The sequence below is a fragment of the Geotrypetes seraphini genome, chromosome 14, assembly GCF_902459505.1.
Source record: "Geotrypetes seraphini chromosome 14, aGeoSer1.1, whole genome shotgun sequence".
Lineage (NCBI taxonomy): Eukaryota > Metazoa > Chordata > Amphibia > Gymnophiona > Dermophiidae > Geotrypetes > Geotrypetes seraphini.
The window spans coordinates 29277071-29294548 of record NC_047097.1 but is presented as its reverse complement, the minus strand read 5'-3'; the positions used below and the strand labels follow the sequence as shown (position 1 = coordinate 29294548).

Sequence of the window (17478 nt, the reverse complement as noted above, 5' to 3'; positions counted from 1 at the left end):
GTTTGTGTCCACTTGCTGAGCCCAGCTTGGCCGTGCCCGGTCACAATATATGAAAGAGACATGCTTTTCTGTTAGCATTAACTGTGCAGGATGAATCTGTACTAATCTGGCTTCTTTAGTTTTCCAGTAGGTTTATTGATGTTCTGGAATCCATTGCAGTGTTTGGTGCTGTGTTTTCCTATGTATGTTCTCGTTACGTGACTCATGGATGTTACTGCTATTATGGTAAGGTGGAATTTCTCCTCAGGTTCTGGGTGACATTTGCAGTGCTCTGTATGACTTCACAATATGCCTGTTACTGGATTTTGGATTTAGATCACACCTTTATACAGTAGGTATTTTCATCATCCTGGAGGGCTTACAATGTAAGTTTTACACTCGATTCAATGGATGGTTGAGTGACTTGTTCAAGATTTTCAAGGAGCAGCTAGCAGAGCTGAAGCCTGGTGGCCATTTGACCACCTATCAAAAACACTAATGGTCATTAGTAACCTCAGGATTTTTGGTTAGTGCTGCTAAACTATCCCTGTTTAAATGGCCAACAGGAAGATATTGGACTGGCAAGCTAAATATTAAAATATCCCCATATATTTCCAGAATACTGCAAATATTATTTTATCTATCTATCTATCTATCAGCGGGAAGATGAGGGGAAAAAATTAAGACTGCAGTTATGGGGATGGGATGAGGAGGGGACAAGGTTGAAAAATGCACTTCACTGTGGGGGAGGGAACAGGGATGAATTTTTGTCCTCACGTCACTCTCTAAGGCTGAGTGGGGTGGAGTGATAGGGAAGGAGCTAGAGCAGGTAAGGAGATAAGAGGCAGAAGATGTAGGCTAGATGAGGTGAGTACATTGGGTGGTAATGAGGGTCTTAAAAAAATGTGGGGGTGAGTGGGAGATGGGAAGCTGGTAGGTAGATAAGTTAAAAAAGGAAAATGGAAGATTGAAGGGTGGGAGAAAGGATAGAGGAATAAGAGAATTGGGCATCCCTCCTGCTGTCAATTTCTGAGACAGGTACGGGGGAAGTTCAGGGGTGGGGGCACATCTGGTGGTAAGAGGGAGTGGGCATCCCTCCATTCCAGTTCAGTGGGAGTGTCGGTGAGCGTAATCAATTTGGGGAGGGGGGGTGGCACAGAATTTTTTAAATGTGGAAGATATTGTGTAAGTGTAACACACACACAACATCTGTGCCATTAAAAAGAAAACAGCTCCAACAGCTGAGTGGTAGAAGGTTGCTTTGGGTTTCTCCTGCCACTCAGTTGTTAGAGCTTCCCCAAACCAGCTCTGTGTATGGATCAGTCGCTCTCAGGGCGACTGATCAGATGGGACTTCCGTGCAAATAATTTGCTTGGAAACTTCTTGGGTCTCAATTGCTGTTCCAGAGTAGGTCAAAAAATTGGCCAGCAGTGACCCACGTACGTGGTCTTGACGACCGTGTTTTGTGTAAACCAAGTTAGGTCTACATATGAAGGTTCCACGTCTTTCCTCGATCCTGAAAAACTTCCCCCATACACTTATTCGATCATGTTCAAAAATTCACCAGTTTTAAAATTAATTTTTGATGTAGTACTTAAAAAGCAGCCATTTTTAGCCTTTTTTATACATTTTAATTTACTTAATAGATAGCCCATCTTATACGAAACTTAAAACCTGCACTTATGTTTGCTATTCCCAATGGGACCCGTTTCTCTGACCAATCTGGCTTTTCTTCCCATTAAATATAAGCCTTACTATGCATCTAAATGGAGTCCCCAGATATAGAATTGCCAGGAAATAGACCAAGTTTGATCCTAGCTTTATCCAGCTCTTCTTATTGTAAACTGCCTCCAACTATTATGGCTTTGGCGGTATATAAGAATAAAATTATTATTATTATTATTATACAGCAGCTGAATTCAGTGCACAATGGATTTATACTTTTATCAGTGGCTGGAAAACCTTTAAGTCCTTTTGAAAATTTGCTTCATCATTTTGTAAGCCCTGAAAACTCTTAGCCATAATTATAGAAACATAGAAAATGACGGCAGAAAAGGGCTATAGCCCATCAAGTCTGCCCACTCTATTAACCCTCCCTAACTACCCTCCTAGAGATCACACTCAGGTGGCGATACCTTTACACTTCCCTCGTAGAGATCCGACGTGGGCATCCCACTTATTCTTGAAATCAGGCACGCTGTTGGCCATGATCACCTGCTCTGGGAGCTTGTTCCAAAGGTCAACCACTCTCTCTGTGAAGAAATTCTTCCTGGTGTCGCCGTGAAATTTCCCGTCCCTGAGTTTCAGCGGATGCCCTCTTATAGTGCCAGTTCAATCAATAAAATGTAATTTCATAGAATTAATAATATAAAATATATTTATTCACAAATATATATTGCAAAAAAAACCACAAATAAAGATGCTAGAAATACTGGTATATGTATTACTTTTCAGGACCTCCCAAAACAGTCAAAATAAAAGCCCCTAAATGTTGGTTAGGAAAGCATTTGTTTCTCTGCTGAAGACTAATAACATTATGACATCATGTATTATTTCTGGTTGATTTTCGCTCTGTGAAGTGCTGGTGTGAGCATCATTCAGGATAACAGATAACATCAAGGATCTGATTAGTCATTTTAGGATTCTGGCAGTTTAGCAGCTCCGAGGTTCTTTCTACGGCCAACTCTCTTAATTCTGAATTAAACAGGTTTCCCGTGTCATGCTCCAGAGACTGGGGATGAATCAATGTACTGACTACTGCTGCCAGAAATCTAGAAGAAGCACAAAAAAGGCGCTCGTTATCTGCCAAATAGGATATATTTATTCTGTCTGTCTGCTCTTGACCACAGGGAATAGAATCCACCTTTGCTGTTTCATAACCACAGGCTGACTATTCATTTCACTGAAGCTTCCATAAAAATAAAAACACTTATTTCATAAGAAAATGTTTATAGTATCTTGTCAAGGTTTCTCTCTGCTCTCCTTCCCTCAGCACCTTTTTTTGGCAGAGGGCTTGAGAGGAAGCCTTTATGCCTGACCATCAGCAAGAGTCATTCACATATTCACACCTGTCTTTCCCCTCTCCCAGGGCTTAAGTGTTTCACCTCTGCAGTGCACCCAGGCCCTGTCAGCTCATTGAAATGGGAGATAACAGAACCATGCCCAAGATTCCTGTACAACGCTGCACGGAAATATGGTTCAGCCCCAGGCAAAGGCTCCATTTTATTCAGAGGATGTTATGCAGATGGTACACAGAAGGGGTAATACATAAGCAAAACCCCAGAATACTGGTATATACATGCATTCATGTGCACATACATAACATGCATACCAGAAATTTTGATGCACACTGGTCTGTAACAATGTGCATATTTGATAATGTATAGTTAACAGACGGGCATACACACGGGCGGAGCGCACAGCTACAAGTGTGACTTACGAGTATGAAATACTTCCTAGGCTATCTGATTGATTGTTGATGTTCTAGACATACTAGTCAATCAAATACAAATCACAAAATGCTTCCAAATTTATATCGAGCATTCTACTAAATTTCCAAAATGTTTTCGATGGATCTTCAGATCTACAGGTAACTCTGTAAAAATACAGCACAAATGCTCATTGATCTCTTATTTTTTTATATATGTATCATCATCTTCTTTCAAAAAGCATAATATGTTCCAAAACTTAGTACAGTAATGTTCAAACAAAAAATAAGACTTATCTTAAATACAGAAAACAGACTCGTTCATCAGCCCTCCTGACATGAATTCACATTTCAATTTCTTCATCAGGGTCAAGGTGTCATTGCCAAATATAGCAGTATTTGCTTCAAGACTTACTCTCCAACATGGCCTCGGAGCAAGTACTGCTATATTTGGCAATGTCACCTTTATGGGATTGTGCTCCAACACCAACGCACACGACTTTTCAAAATGCCGCTGATGCACCCAAGACCCTCCTTTGGCTACATTTCCTTGTGAGCGACACGCAACCAGATTTGGGCACCTGGCATTATAGAATAGCGTGCAGCCAGATGCTTGTGCAAATCCTAATTGCTGTCAATTAGTATCAATCATTGGTCATTGGCTACCAGTTACTGCTTGGTAGCCAATTAAGCTGCTTGCGCACCAGATAGAAAATCTTGGGGATGATGTGCTTGGATTACTTAAATGAAGCTGTGCGCCTGGATATGCAGCATTGCTGTCTATGTCGATGGGAATCCAAGTGGGCCTTTGGCTCAGGTTTCCCAGGTCACGCCTCGCCTGTCTTGCCAAATCTCAGCACAGTAGTGTAACAACTGTATGTAGTAGCAAATTTTGTGTAATGAAGGAAAGGAGAGGAAGAGGTGAGTAAATCTGGCCTGAAAAAAGAGCTGAAAGGGCTTTCAGATATTTGGTAATGTGCCAAAAATGCCTTGACCATGCAAGAGAACAGAACATCTCGGTTCAATTCAGTTCTTAACCACCTGGTCCGTCCTTAACAAACACCCAAATGAAACATAGTAACGCGAATACCAGAAAAGAGATCAAGCAAGAAAGAGGCAAATAAAATTCTTTAGGGATGTGATGCAACCCACTTTTATTATTAAATATTACTTGGCAAATACTCAGCTGCCATGGTCTGAGCAACTTCTCCATCTTGCTGCTCACGCCAGCGTTGGCTTTCCCTCTGACGTCACTTCCTGGCCCCGCGACCCGGAAGTGATTTCAGAGGGAGCCAGGCTGGCATGAGCAGCAGGCCAGGGTACTTGCTCGCACTGGCAAAGATTTCAAGAGGTAAAGGAGGGGCAGAAAAGGGAGGACACGAGCATGGTGGGTGGAGGTGGAGAGGGGCAGCGCCCTCACCAAGATAGCCCCTGAGGCAGTCTGCCCTCCAGCCCTCTCCCCTTACCATGCCACCGATAGTAACAATCACCAACATTATCCAGGCATTGGCAATATTCAGCCCATTATCTAGATAACTTAGGAGATGGCCAGTGGTCCAAAGCATCTGGGTAAATTATGCAGACATTTTGGAGTGGACCAAGTATCAGTAGACTGAATAAATAAGAAAAAAATCCACCAGACTAACCCAGAATAACAAAATGTATCTTATCATTTCATTCATTAACTGGGGGTAGGAAAAGCTTCAGAAATTAGGGCTAGTACTCATACAGGTATCAATCACACAAAAAAGTCCTGCTGCCTTTATAGAGTCATAGGCATAAAAACCTCTCCCAGTACACAATTAATTTTTTTTTTTTTTTTTTTTTTAGTGATATCCCAAATTTAACAACTAGTGTCCAGTAAAGTCTTCAGAACCATCTGGATAATGCCAAGGTGGTCAGTAATGATTTTTGCGGCTGAAAATCACTGGACAGACCTGGCCAGTGATACTTAAGCTGGTACTTAATGCTGCTGTCTAAGGGATTTTAAATATCGGAGCCTATCGATATATGGACCTACATGTCTATACTAGCACCAGACACCCCTGAATTGAAAGCTCATGTATGCTGAGCTGCTGCTGTGATCAGACCCGAACTCCATGACGTATGCGCAGAATGTTAAGGTGCAAGTAATTGCCGTATTGGACAATGCTGGATGACACAGTCAAACAAGCAAATCTGTTTTAAGCATTTGGACCTTCCTGAGATTCTTTTCCTGGACACCACAAATTCACCACCTTGGTGAACTTCTTCAAAAAGGCAGTGAATACTGTAAATCCTAATAAGTAAATAAAATGAAACTAGGAGCTCCTTTTACGAAGACGCGTTAACGGTTTCATGTGCGTAACTGCTGGCCGCACTAGCCGCTACCGCCTCCTCTTGAGCAGGCGGTAATTTTCTGGCTAGCGCAGGGGTTAGCACGTGATTAAAAGTCGTGCGCGATAAAGCCGCTAACGCGGCTTCATAAAAGGAGCCCTAGGAAAATAAGTAATTGGCCACTTGCCTTATGTTACACTTGTTTTGCAGCTTCTGGAGTGGCATAATGGTTGCCAACCTCTTCATCTTCTTCAGCGAGCTATAAAAAGATAGAAGAAAAGAATGACTAAGAGTTTCAGTTCTGGCTCATTTTATTCATTATCGGGCTGGAGGGTGAAGAAGGAAAGAGAACCGGAAAATGTTATCATTTGAATGGAGAGTGTTAGGTGCATTTTCTGTTACAGGCTTCTTGTGCCACCTTGTGGCTGCACATTGGATTCTGTCACTAACAGTACCCTCTGCTTTATCTGGCTTGCTCTTCGTACCTCCTAAATTCAGTTTTGGTCTAATTAAGATTTAAGTATTTTCTTCAGCTGTGACATGACCCTAAAATTCACTTCCCACAAAGCTGAACTGCCAGCAATTTAGCGTATCGGAGATTTAAAAGCATAACACTGAGTCAAGTTTATTAGGTTTTTATATTCCGCCTATCAAGGTTATCTAAGTGATTTTACAATCAGGTACTCAAGCACTAGCGAAAGGAGCAGTTTTCACAATTTCAAGTGACAAAAGTGACGTTCATTTTGCCTGGAAAAAAAAAATCAATAAAAATGAAGTTTAAAACTCCTCTATTTCAATGGCAAATAAGAAAAGCGGAAACTGCCTATAAATTCACTTTCACAAAATGAAGACCATCAAAGGTTTATATTTGGAAATTCAGATTTCTTTGTTTCATCACAAGGGATCTGTTTTCATACTTAAGCCTGTTTTACAAAGCCATGCGGCAACAGCCCCGAAGCAAAGAGTTGGAGGCATGGGGGAAATGATGGGGAAGGAGGAGAGGTGCCGGTGCCCCCAGGATGGTCTGTTCCGTTTCCCCCCACTTACTATGTCACTGATCTACTGCGAGTCCCATAGTTAGGCTAGTTTTCAGGAGTTTTATGCGGCTAAATGCATGTTTACCATCCTAACAATGCAGAAAAATGGCTGTCCCCAGGCTCTTCATTTTATTATCAGATTGGCTTATTGATTTCAGTTTATGACTTGCCAAAGACATTACATTACATTACATTACATTAGGGATTTCTATTCCGCCATTACCTTGCGGTTCAAGGCGGATTACAAAAGATTAATTTAAAAAAAAACAGAGTTACAATGATTAGCTAGAGAGGTAAATTGTAGATCTTATAAACATTTAACGGGTTGTTGAGGGTGAGGTGGTTTGTAAAAGAATTAATAGGTGGTCATAGTGGAGGTTCTTTTGTTATTATTAGTGCGGTAATGGGTAGATCAAATGTCAGTTTTAGAGTTTCTAAGAGGTCGTGATGTTATTGCTGCTTCAGGAATTTCTTGAAAAGTATGGTTTTTATTTCTTTTCTGAACGTCCTATAGTCTGGGGTGGTCATCAGAAGGTTGGAGATCTGGTTGTCCAGCCTTGCGGCTCGAGTGGCTAGGAGGCCGTCGTGTAGTTTTGTTCTTTTTACTTCCTTGATTGGGGGGGGTATGAATGGGGAGTGCGTTTTTCTGTGTCTGGTAGTGGGTGCTTGGATGAGGTGATTGTTCAAGTATGATGGGCTGTCTCCGTGTAGGGTTTTAAATAATATGCAGTAGAATTTGAATTGGATTCTTTCTTGGATTGGAAGCCAATGTGAGTTGATGAAGGCTTCAGTGATGTGGTCATGTTTTCTCAATGAGTAGATGAGTCTCAAAGCTGTATTTTGGATTGTTTGGAGTTGTCTAATCGTAGTTACAGGGCAAGGAAGGAAGAGGATGTTGCAGTAGTCCAATATACCTAGTATTAGGGATTGTACTATAAGTTGGAATTGTGTTCTTTCAAAGAATTTTCGGACTTGTCTCAGATTTCTCATGATTGCGAATGATTTCTGAATTGTTTTATTTATTTGCGGACAAGGAACAAATGACTAAAACTAAATATTATTTTATAGGTGTGGACCAGTATTATCGTGGAGTTACAGGATCCATTTAGACCTCCACCTCTTCTGGCTGGAGTCCTGAGGTCAGCTTACCTCCCAGTACACAGCATCGTTAAAGCAATTCTCATCGGAAGGGTCTCCCCAGAAAGGTAGTTTTAAAACTAAACCTGCAAAAGAAGCAATACTGATGGGTTTATACAATTCTCACACAGTAGGAAAAGTTGTCCAATATTTATGACTGCTAGTAATATTCCCACACAAAGTATGCAGTACTTTGTTATTTATTTATATACCGCACACAACTGTGGGCTCCTTTTGCTAAGCTACAATAGCGTTTTTAGGGCGCGTAGAATTTTAGCGCGCGTTAAGCCCACGCTACGTGGTTAGAACTAACGCCAGCTCAATGCAATTCTGCGCGCGCTAAAAACGCTATCGCAGCTTAGCAAAAGGAGCCCCATGTGGTTTCTATATCACATACATAAAATCTTGTTTCCCTACGATTATCACATATAATATAGACATGCCTAAACAACATCATTAATCGTCCCGGTTATATACTCTTACATACAAAAGGGTTAGTAAACATTTGAAAGCTTGGCTTTTCTTTAAAATGTAACTTCTCCCTCCCTCTCCATTATACTAAGTCCCCTCTTTCTTTCTTTTTACTAAGCCCTTCTTCTTTCTATTGGAGTTCCTTTCTATTTATTAATTCCTGTAAACCGTGTCGAGCTCTACTTCTGTGGAGATGATGCGGTATACAAACTTAAGGTTTAGTTTAGTTTAGTTTAAATAATCAGTTGGCACCATCTTGTGGCTGTTTCTCATATTACTATGTTAATCTACACTGTACTGCTGGGAAATTACCAAGTTGAGATCTTTTACTGAAGATCTTTACTAAAATGTGCTCATTAAGAGTTCAATTTTCAAAGTGTACATCATGTATGTTCATATGGTTTTAAATTGAGTTCCCAGTTTAAATGTTTTTCATGATACATACATTATGACATCATTTAGGTTGTGATATGTATTACTGACCTCACAATTTATATTTGTTGTCATGTGTTTTTTGGTTTTATTTTTATTACTTTTATTTTTTTATTATGTAAATATAATCTTAGCATATTTTAGATTCCTGAGGCAGGCCTTTGGGGCCGAAACACGATCATGTCGAGTCAGTGGAATTATCTAATAAAGGAGAATGAGAACCAAATAGTCACCTTCTTATTCGTTTTTCAGCATAGCCACCCATCTCAAATTCTACCTCTAATTGACGAAGCAACTTACCTACGAGAGTTCCGCCAACGAAGGCAAAGGCAAGAGACACACAAATGCCAGCGGCCTGGTAACCTCCCTGCATGCTGGGAGTTCGGTGTGCATATTCACCCTCAAATTTGAAGAATTTTCTTAAGCTATGCAAGAGAAGGAAAATAAACAAAAGCAATGTTTTTCTTAGAGATTCTGGACACAGGATAGAGAAAAAGGAGAGGTAAAGAAGGATGTGAACATGCCAATAGAAACTCAACAAAGGGCCAGCAGAGGTAGGGTTACCATATTTGTACAAAGGAAAAACCTGGACACATAACCCCGCCCTGTTCCGCTTCCAGTCCCGCCCCCTTCTGACCCAGCAAGCCTCCTCTCTTCTGCGATGAGCTCTGGGCGTTTCTGGAGGGCCTTGAGATGTGTGAGACATCATCTGTGCATGCCCAGAGGCCCTCCATATGCAGCCAGAGTTTGTCGAGGCTTTCCAAGACACGGGCAAATGCCGGGTTTTGAAAAGCCTGTCCATTCCTGGATATCTGGTAACCCTAAGCAGAGGAGATGATCTAGCAGTCAAAAGAAGCTAATGTTAACAGTGTAAAAGCACTTTTACATGGAAAAAATATATATATAAAGTCCAAAGCCACCCTAATATTCAGCCTAAAGTGGTCAGCATATGTTCAATTGCAAGTCACTGTGGGTAAAAAATAGTATCCATATAGAAAATAAAAAACAAAAGGAGAAGCCAAAACTCTGCACCAAACTCAAAACGAAAAACCAAAGGAGCAGAGAAGATCAGACCTTCAAACTAAAAACTTTAATGGCAAAAATGGGAAATGAAACATGAAAACGAACCCGACACAGACCGTGTTTCACCTATGGCGCCTGCATCAGGATCCCTCAAGTTGTCCACTCAATAAAGAGACAAATAAATGAGCTTATGTAGCAGTCTAATTCAGCATAAAACTGTCATCCCAAAGCATCTATATACCCCCAAATAGTGCTCAAAAAACCAGCACTGACTAGAGCAGCCCATGCTGGGCGTCACCACCCTGGATGCCAACCTCCCTTGCTATGCCACTGTCTGCCCAGTCTCCATCCATGGATAATTTCCTTTCAATATCGCATCCAACATTTCCAGAGTCCCTTATGATTATTCTGATGATTCAGTGCCTCCTTAATTATGGATGTCTCATGGGATTCTTTCTATTCACAGAGATTTTCTTTGATTGTTAGAGTATTCTTAAGCTTCATCTTTGAAGAATCCCATCCCCACCCCCTATCAAAATTGCACTTCACAAATATTTCAAACCATCTCACCCTTCAGCGCCATAAACACCCTCAGTGGCACAAGCTGCTGTGACGGCTCCCACGATTCCACCGATGATGCCTGGCATACCATGAAGATTGTGAATCCCACAGGTGTCGTGGAGCCGAATCTTGAGGAGAAGTGGCTGAAATGATCAAATGCAGAACAAGATAAACCCACGGGTATCAGTATTCAGAGTCAGGGCTGCTGTTTGTACTCTCTGTCTAAAGCTAAACACATGTCAGTGGCACTCTCAACGTAAGTGTCATAACTGAAAATGCACATATAACTTTAACTAGATCCCTGTCCAAATATCGGGTAATTTTAGAAACGTTTTTCTGTGTGTTAAGGGAAATTTATCCAATTACCTCAGGGGCTACATGCAGAAAAGTACACACAGAGACACCATGGCATATACTTTTCTATCAGTACAAAATGAGGGACAACAATACGGCCACACCGAAGAAGGAAGAGCAAACCAGGGTGAGATTAATATCACAGATTTATTGTAAAGTTTGATTGTACATGCCAAACAATCCTTAAATGTGGATGAAAATACTACTACTACTACTACTATCCATTCAATCATGTCCGACCCTTGGATACTCTGTAGGCCAGCTTTTTTCAATTGCTTGATGTTCATTCCCGTGTCATTCTTGATGGTATCTAGCCAATGGGCCTTTGGTCTCCCCTGCTTCCTTTTACCACTGATCATTCCAAGTAGCACCTCCTTTTCTAGTGAATTCGTCCTCATCCACGTCAAAATAGGTCAGTTTCTGTCTGGTAATCTTGCCTTCTAGGGACAGCTCCAGGTTTATATGATCAAGAACATCTTTGTTGCTGATCCTAGCTGTCTATGGAATTCGTAGAAGTCTCCTCCAGCACCACAGCTTGAAGGCGTAAATTTTTCTTCTATCTGCTTTCAAGAGTGACCATGTCTTACAGCCATATGTCTCGATTGAGAACACAATAGCAGTGATCAGTCTTTGTTTGATGGGGATTGAGATGTCCTTGCACTTCCATATTTGGTCCATGCTCACCATGGCAGCATGGCCCAGTGCTAATCGACTCTTGATCTCTGCCGTCAAGCTGCCACTGCGATCAGGGATTGATCCAAAGATAACGAAGCTATCAACCTATTTCTTCATTGTTGATCTTTATGTGGACTTTCTTGTTGGCGGTAATCATGATTTTGGTCTTTTTGATGTTCAAGTAAAGCCTCATCTTCTCGCTTTCTTCTTTCAGCTTCAGGATCAACTTCTTGAGGTCCTTCCCACTCTCTGCCAGCAGGGATGAAAATAAGCGATGTAAATAGGACCAACATGGTCTGTGTTTCAGCAAATTATGCCTTCCTCAGGATTCCAATCTTCTGAACATCAAGTCAGACGCATTTGAGACAATGGATTCTGTCTTTGTCATCAGTTACTTCGCAAAGAACATCATTGAGGTCTAGAATTCTTCCAGCCCCATCAATGGTGTAGCTTTGGGTGGGCCTCAGCCCAAGGTGGGTGGGCACAATATTTTCTCTGCCATGCCTTCAAAATATAAATACTTTAGCTAATGAGGACTCCAAAGCTCCCTTTTACCAAGCTTGGCAGGCAGCAGCAACATCCCTAAGCCATCGAGGTTGGCATCCTATGCATGCTTACTTGTCAGTGCCTCAAGGATGTTGTCGCCAAATGCAGTGCTTGGTTTTACATACTTTTTTATTACATGCATAAAGACCTGTTCTGGAAAGTAGAATGGAGGTTATAGCTACGGAAATTTTTCTTGCACATATTCATTACAGATATCCTGAAAGCCTGAACTTCGAGGACAGAGTGAATACCAAGGCCTCAGCATATCAATCACAAATGATTTTGTAGATCTTGTGAGTGGGCTTAACATGAATTATGAACAGAGTCTATAAAATATACTCTTCCTATCACTACTATTGGCACAGGTCAGTTTCATTTCCATAAGATATTTTCACCATCTCATAACAGAATTATAATAATTGAAACAGTACACTAGGTATCTCTTCAGATCTTTTGCAAAACCTTAAAAACCACTATGTTTCATCGCTTTGTAGGCTATAGCACAAATGAATGTTAATGGATCTTTCTTTGTGATCTAATTAAGTAAATCGAATCGAGCTATTTTTAGGAAATGATTTAAAATATAAGACTAAGAATTAGATTAGATTAGATTAGACTATTTATATAGGACTTCGGAACAATTCACTGAGCAGACAAGTACGTGACAACCTTATTTTAAAGAACCAAACAAAATGGGATCCATCTCTGAATATCAGTATTAGAAATCCTGCCTAACTTTTCCCCCTCTCCTACTTCTGACCCAAGAACCTGCTACTTACTGTAAGGTACTTGAAGCCCAGTGTGGATACAATGCCAACGATAAATCCAACAATCAGAGATCCGTAGGGAGACAGCATCATCTCAGCAGCTGTGCCCACAGCCACACCCCCTGCTAAAGTTGCATTCTGGATATAAACCTGCAGAGCAAAAGGAGGAATTTCTTGGTGAAAACTAATGTAATCGAGTTTATATGTGCCTATGTGTTTAGGCTAAATCCAAGCTGAAAGTCTACTTTTTTGAGACTGCTTTTAACTCCTAACTCCAACCCACATGTAAAGGCGGGAGAGGGGAGATATGATAGAGACGTTTAAATACTTATGTAATGTAAATGCGCATAAGCTGAATCTCTTTCATTTGAAAGGAAACTCTGCAATGAGAGGGCATAGGATGGAGTTAAGAAGATGAAAAATGGAATTGCTAAACTAAAAGATACTGGGAACCGATATGTGGAGAGTGATGAGGGAAAAGCAAACGTGCTAAACAAATACTTCTGTACTGTGTTCACGGAAGAAAATCCTGGAGGACCGAGATTGGTTGACAAACTAACGTGAGAAAATGGAGTAGATTCTGCGCTGTTCACGAGGAGAGTGTTTATGAACTACTTGAAAAACTGAAGGTGAACAAGGCAATGGGACTGGACCGGATCCATCCCAGGATACTGATGGAGCTCAGAGAGGTTCTGGTGGGTCCTATTAAAGACTTGTTCAACAAATCTCTGGAGACGGGAGTGATTCCTGGGGATTGGAGGAGAGCGGATGTGGTCCCTATTCATAAAAGTGGTCACAGGGATGAAGCAGGAAACTACAGGCCGGTGAGCCTCACTTCAGTTGTTAGAAAAATAATGGAAGTGTTGCTGAAAGAAAGGATAGTGTATTTCCTTGAATCTAATGGGTTACAGGATCCGAGGCAACATGGCTTTACAAAAGGTAAATCATGCCAAACGAATCTGATTGAATTTTTTGATTGGGTGACCAGAGAACTGGATCGAGGCCATATGCTAGATGTAATTTACTTAGATTTCATCAAAGCCTTTGATACGGTTCCTCATAGGAGGCTCTTGAACAAACTTGAAAGGCTGAAGTTAGGACCCAAAGTGGTGAACTGGGTTAGAAACTGGCTATCGGACAGACGCCAGAGGGTGGTGGTTAATGGAAGTCGCTCAGAGGAAGGAAAGGTGAGTAGTGAAGTCCCTCAAGGTTCGGTGCTGGAGCCGATCCTGTTCAATATGTTTGTGAGTGACATTGCTGAAGGGTTAGAAGGAAAAGTGTGCCTTTTTGCAGATGATACCAAGATTTGTAACAGAGTAGACACTGAAGAGGGAGTGAAAAATATGAAAAAGGATCTGCAAAAGTTAGAGGAATGGTCTAATATCTGACAACTAAAATTCAATGCAAAGAAATGCAGAGTAATGCATTTGGAGATTAATAATCAGAAGGAACCGTATTTGCTGGGAGGTGAAAGGCTGATATGCACGGACAGGAAGAGGGACCTTGGGGTGATAGGGTCTGAAGATCTAAAGGTGAATAAACAGTGTGACAAGGTGGTGGCGGCTGCCAGAAGGATGCTGGGCTGTATAAAGAGAGGCGTAGTCAGTAGAAGGAAGAAGGTGTTGATGCCCCTGTACAGGTCATTGGTGAGGCCCCACTTGGAGTATTGTGTTCAGTTTTGGAGACCGTATCTGGCGAAAGACGTAAGAAGACTTGAGGCGGTCCAGAGGAGGGCGATGAAAATTATAGGAGGCTTGCGCCAGAAGACGTATGAGGAGAGACTGGAAGCCCTGAATATGTATAACCTAGAAGAAAGGAGGGACAGGGGAGATATTATTCAGACGTTCAAATACTTGAAAGGTATTAACGTAGAACAAAATCTTTTCCAGAGAAAGGAAAATGGTAAAACCAGAGGACATAATTTGAGGTTGAGGGGTGGTAGATTCAGGGGCAATGTTAGGAAATTCTACTTTACGGAGAGGGTAGTGGATGCCTGGAATGCACTCCCGAGAGAGGTGGTGGAGAGTAAAACTGTGACTGAGTTCAAAGAAGCGTGGGATGAACACAGAAGATTTAGAATCAGAAAATAATATTAAATATTGAACTAAGGCCAGTACTGGGCAGACTTGCATGGTCTGTGTCTGTTTATGGCCTTTTGGTTGAGGGTGGGCTGGGGAGGGCTTCAATGGCTGGGAGGGTGTAGAAGGGCTGGAGTGAGCTTTGACTTCAGCAGTTGGAGCCCAAGCACAGTACTGGATAGAGCTTTGGATTCTTGCCCAGAAATAGCTAAGAAGAAAAAACATTTTTTTTTTAATTTAAATTGAATCAGGTTGGGCAGACTGGATTGACCATTCAGGTCTTTATCTGCCGTCATCTACTATGTTACTATGGTAAGCTCCAGAGTAATCTATGGAAATACTTTTTTACAGAAAGTAGATGCATGGAACAGTCTGGGATAGGCACATGGGATCTCTCGGAGAGTGAAGGAGATAATGGTTACAGTGGATGAGCAGACTAGATGGGCCATTTGGCCTTTGTCTGCCATCATGTTTCTAGGTTTCTAATGATAAAATACTGTCTTAGTGGTAGTCCCCTGAATGCAAAGAGTTTGAGGGCCAGATTCTCTAATATTGCCGGTAAAATCTGTCAGGATACTTCATTCTATGCTCTCTCATTGCAGAGTTTCCTTTCAAATTAAAGAGACTCGACTCATGCGCATTTACATTACAGAGGTCTTTAAACGTCTCTACCATTTTAGTAGCCTTCCTCTGGACCGACTCCATCCTTTTTGTACACAGTATTCTAAATGAGGTCTCACCAAAGTCTTATTCAGGGGCATCAATACCTCCTTTTTCCTACTGGCCATGCACCCTAGCATCCTTCTAGCTTTTCAACCTGTTTGGCCACCTTAAGATCATCGCATACAATCACACCCAAGTCCCACTCTTCCCTCCCTAATCTGTACCATTCCCTCAGGTTTTTGCAGCCCAAATATATGACGCTTTTATAGCGCAGGTCCCATTGTCTGTAATCAGACCTAGTTATTAATAACTGGGGTTAACAGTAAAAAATAACTTCCCTCTTACATACCCTGCTATTCAAGAAATCCATTAAGACAAACTAACACTGCAGGAAGCATTTCAATCCCCCGAAGCAACCCGCTCTACTCTGTAACGCTTCTGGAAATGTCCAGATAACCTCTTATGTAATCCGCCTTGAACCGCAAGGTAATGGCGGAATAAAAGTCACTAATGTAATGTAATATTTGCTGTTTAACATTAAGTAACGCCTTATAGAATTACCTTCATAGGACATGAGGTGTATCAGCCCAGTATATTCATGGCAAAAAGGCAAACAAATCAGTAAACAGTAGAAGAAAGAACTCACAAAAAATGCAGACTAAAAACACAGGGATCTGCTTTCAGATCATAAACACATTCCGCTCTTACCATTTCAAGCTTTCCTTTCCTGTCTACAGCACTGGCTATGGCAAAAGTTGTCAGAACCGAAGCAGCCAGAGACAAGTAGGTGTTGATGACAGCCCGGTGTTGGGCGTCCCCATGGTTGGAAATGGCAGAATTAAAACTGGGCCAGTACATCCACAAGAACAACGTCCCTGCGGCACAAAGGAAGAAAAGCGGGAGGGAGGTGAAGAATGCTTGAGTGAATTAAAAAAACAACAGCGGAAGAGCTGACATTTAAAGAGCAACGATTCCTGCTTTCTACCCGGTCTGCAGGACACTTTTCTCCCAAGTAAGGCGCCAAGGCCCAGATTTTCTATACTTATGAGTACCAAACGTCCAGACTTCCCCGGACATGGCCTCCTTTTTGAGGACATGTCCAGAGGTCCAGACGGCTTTTCAAAACCCAGCACTTTGTCCAGGTTTTGAAAAGCTTCCTGTAAAAATTGGGTCAGGAGGGGGCATCCGCGCATACGTGGATGTCGTCTGGGGGCGGGGCTGGGGCGGGACAGGTAGAGCTGGGCAGGTCTGTGGGCGTGGCCATGGGTTTGGATTTTCCTTCGGGAAAATCTGGTAACCCTAGTATACTCAGACCAAAGCACTGGCTGCGAGAGTGACAGGTTGGTTCTCTTGAGTATTATCAGATTCAGACTCTGCTCTTTGACATCTTTCGACATATGTCATAACATCCGACAGAGTATTGGTGACCCCTGAAGCAGGCGGTTATCTGCCAAAACATGGCACCTTATTGGGTCTTTTAATCTGTGAGTGCTTTGTTAATAAAAGAGTACTTTATATCCTACCCTCATATACAGGAAAATTTCCGGTCCACCCCTACTTCTGCGTGTTCTTTGGTTTCGCTATGTAGGGGTTTTCTCCTTCCTTTAGATAACTTAGGACACCACACAACATTTCTTCTTCCAGTAGTTGGTCTTACCCTTTGGAATGCTCTTCCCTACCACTTACGCCAATAGATTTATTTATTTATTCAATTTTCTATTCCATTCTCCCAGGGGAGCTCAAAATGGTTGACATGAATTTATTCAGGTACCCAAGCATGTTTCCCTGTCTGTCCCGGAGGGGTCACAATCTATCTAATGTACCTGGGGCAATGGGGGGATTAAGTGACTTGCCCAGGGTCACAGGGAGCAGCACCACTCTAGAAATCAAAATGTAGTAAAAGTGAGCTGAGCATAGGACAATCAAGCCATTGTGACATCACTGATGAGGTTGGCTCTTAGGCATTATGATGTCACAATACCAGCTCTGGTTATCTGAAGCTTTTCACACTA

At 41.8% G+C, this 17478-nt stretch overlaps 1 protein-coding gene across 1 annotated transcript in view; it reads right to left on the bottom strand.

The window, feature by feature from the left end:
- Positions 1-2338: 2338 nt before the first annotated feature.
- The window catches only part of RHCG (Rh family C glycoprotein), a 47741-nt gene continuing 32601 nt past the window's right edge, over positions 2339-17478 (bottom strand). The window contains exons 5-11 of the mRNA XM_033920612.1: positions 16175-16341; positions 12738-12875; positions 10393-10526; positions 9100-9224; positions 7909-7982; positions 5910-5981; positions 2339-2750 (exon numbers count right to left, since the gene is read on the bottom strand). Coding sequence (XP_033776503.1) covers positions 5916-5981; positions 7909-7982; positions 9100-9224; positions 10393-10526; positions 12738-12875; positions 16175-16341 — 704 coding nt within the window. The 3' untranslated portion in view covers positions 2339-2750; positions 5910-5915. The remainder of the gene's footprint in view (positions 2751-5909; positions 5982-7908; positions 7983-9099; positions 9225-10392; positions 10527-12737; positions 12876-16174; positions 16342-17478) is intronic.